Genomic DNA, 2,453 nt, shown 5'->3' on the forward strand with positions numbered 1-2,453 from the left:
TTCATCTTTAAACAGTTTTTTTATTTCTTTTTATTTATCTAAAATAAATTTTAATATTCTTCATTTATTATATATTTTATTCTTTGGTAATGGTGTTTTATTTATTTAAATCATTAATAATATAACATTCTTTTTACTATTCTATCTCTTGTTAATATTTCTTTTATTTATTCATTTTATTGTTTTATCTCTTTGTTTCTTTGTTAATTAACTATTTAAATATATTTGAATAATTCATTTTGATTATATTTTATTCATTTTATTTTCTTTATTAATGAAAGATAAATTAAATCTTTCTTTATGAATATAGAAAAGTAATATTCATTTTATGACTCACTTTATTATTTTATAAGAAATATAAGAAATAATGTAATAAAATCATTATTTTATTTGTAATTTAAATTTATTCATATTCATAATTATACATTCATTGGTTATTATGGAGAGAATTAATTCATTTGAATTTATTTTATCAAAAGTACATTTGTTTCTATAAAATTCATATTGTTGGTATTATTTATATTAATTCTTTCAATGATTAACAGTGTTAATATTCATAATGTTTAATGATATTATAAAAGTACAGTTTATATAATGAATAAGAATATTTTATTATTATTATTCATTTCATTTATTGAATGAGTTGTAAATCATTTCTATTTAATATTTCATTATATTCATCTATAAAGTTATTTTAATACAATAAAGTAATGAATATAATATCAAAATTAATTTGAAATAATATTTAGAATATACAAATAGTAATGTTTATAATATAATAATAGAAGAAATATCATAATGAATAAAATAATTGTAATGAATATTTGAGATAAAATATATGAACATTTGATATAATAAAATATGATAATAATATGAAGATATTAATTATAAAAGAGAAATAATCATTATATTTTTATTTCATTTCTTTTGTGTTTATTATCTTTTTTTTCTTTATGGTTTATCACTTTTCCTATCACTTTTTATTTCTTTTATTACTCTCTCTTCTTATTTCTTTTTATCTTTTATTTCTTTTTTATTCTCTTTCTTCTTCTTATTTTATTATTTCTTTTATTTCTTTTCTATTTATTATTTCTTATTGACGTTTTGTGCCAATACATTTCTCTTTCTCCTCATCATATTCTTTATTAGATTCATTTAGAATGTGTGAATGTGTGTATCTCCGTTTTCTTCTTTTTGCCTTGTCATTTTTATTTTCTATTTACCAGTTCTTTCATTATAAGTTGTTTGAAAATTGAATAATTACCATAATGAGAATAATGCAGAAGTGATGATGACGACATTTTTATTTTAGTTAAGTAAAGATGATTTTGGTAGTTCATTTGTCATTTAAACATCTCATCATCACCACAATCTCATCAATTCAATCAGTCAAATGTCTTGCAATCAACAAAAAGAGTGTTGTAAAAAAGAATGTCAAGAGAAAGAATGTTGTAAAGAATGTTGTTGTCCAAGAATAAAAGCATTTAAGAAATTTATAAACACATTTGAAAAAGCACAAATTGGAAAAGAAGCACCAGAATTTAAAGCACCAGCATATTGTCCATGTGGTTCAATCAAAGAGATTGATATTAATGAATATAGAGGAAAATATGTTGTATTGTTGTTTTATCCATTGGATTGGACATTTGTTTGTCCAACAGAAATGATTGGATATAGTGAACTTGCAGGACAATTGAAAGAAATCAATTGTGAAGTTATTGGAGTGAGTGTAGATTCAGTTTATTGTCATCAAGCATGGTGTGAAGCAGATAAAAGTAAAGGAGGAGTAGGAAAGTTGACATTCCCATTAGTATCAGATATTAAGAGATGCATTTCTATCAAATATGGAATGTTAAATGTCGAAGCAGGAATTGCAAGAAGAGGATATGTCATCATTGATGATAAAGGAAAAGTAAGATACATTCAAATGAATGATGATGGAATTGGAAGATCAACGGAAGAAACAATCAGAATAGTTAAAGCAATTCAATTCAGTGATGAACATGGAGCAGTTTGTCCACTCAATTGGAAACCAGGCAAAGACACCATTGAACCAACACCAGATGGAATTAAGAAATATTTAACAGCACATTAAAACAAACAAGATAATTTAATACAAATTATTTTATGGTTTATAAGAAGAAAATGATAATAAATAAAAGAATAAATATAATGATTTTAATAAAGAAAAGAAGAATAAGAAATACTACACAACAGATGAATTTAAATAAAATGATACATTTGTATAAAAAATAAAGAATAACAGAAATAAAGAATATTTTAAATAATATAAGAATTAATTAATGAAATGATATTATATAATTAATAAAATTATTAACAGTTAATTTGTATTTAATTTGAATTAATATTTAAATATTCTTCATATTTAGTCTTTTATTCTTGCTTTTTCGTTTGTATTTATATCATTTTATATTATATCCATTTATTTTTAA

At 21.2% G+C, this 2,453-nt stretch overlaps 2 protein-coding genes across 2 annotated transcripts in view; both read left to right on the plus strand.

Moving 5' to 3' along the window:
- The window catches only part of EHI_061870 (uncharacterized protein), a gene marked incomplete at both ends in the record, with an annotated part of 6,476 nt that extends 6,434 nt beyond the window's left edge, over window positions 1-42 (plus strand). Inside the window, one exon of the mRNA XM_643433.2 lies at window positions 1-42. This exon is cut by the window's left edge and continues 5,585 nt beyond it. Within this exon, the coding sequence (XP_648525.2) occupies window positions 1-42 (42 nt within the window).
- A 1,346-nt stretch (window positions 43-1,388) lies between these two features.
- Window positions 1,389-2,128, plus strand: EHI_061980 (peroxiredoxin). The gene has a single exon (XM_643430.2). It carries the CDS (start codon window positions 1,394-1,396, stop codon window positions 2,093-2,095), a length of 702 nt encoding a protein of 233 aa, XP_648522.1. The 5' UTR covers window positions 1,389-1,393; the 3' UTR covers window positions 2,096-2,128.
- The last annotated feature ends 325 nt before the right edge of the window (window positions 2,129-2,453 follow it).

Source organism: Entamoeba histolytica, genomic scaffold, assembly GCF_000208925.1.
Source record: "Entamoeba histolytica HM-1:IMSS scf_1104750517207 genomic scaffold, whole genome shotgun sequence".
Lineage (NCBI taxonomy): Eukaryota > Evosea > Mastigamoebida > Endamoebidae > Entamoeba > Entamoeba histolytica.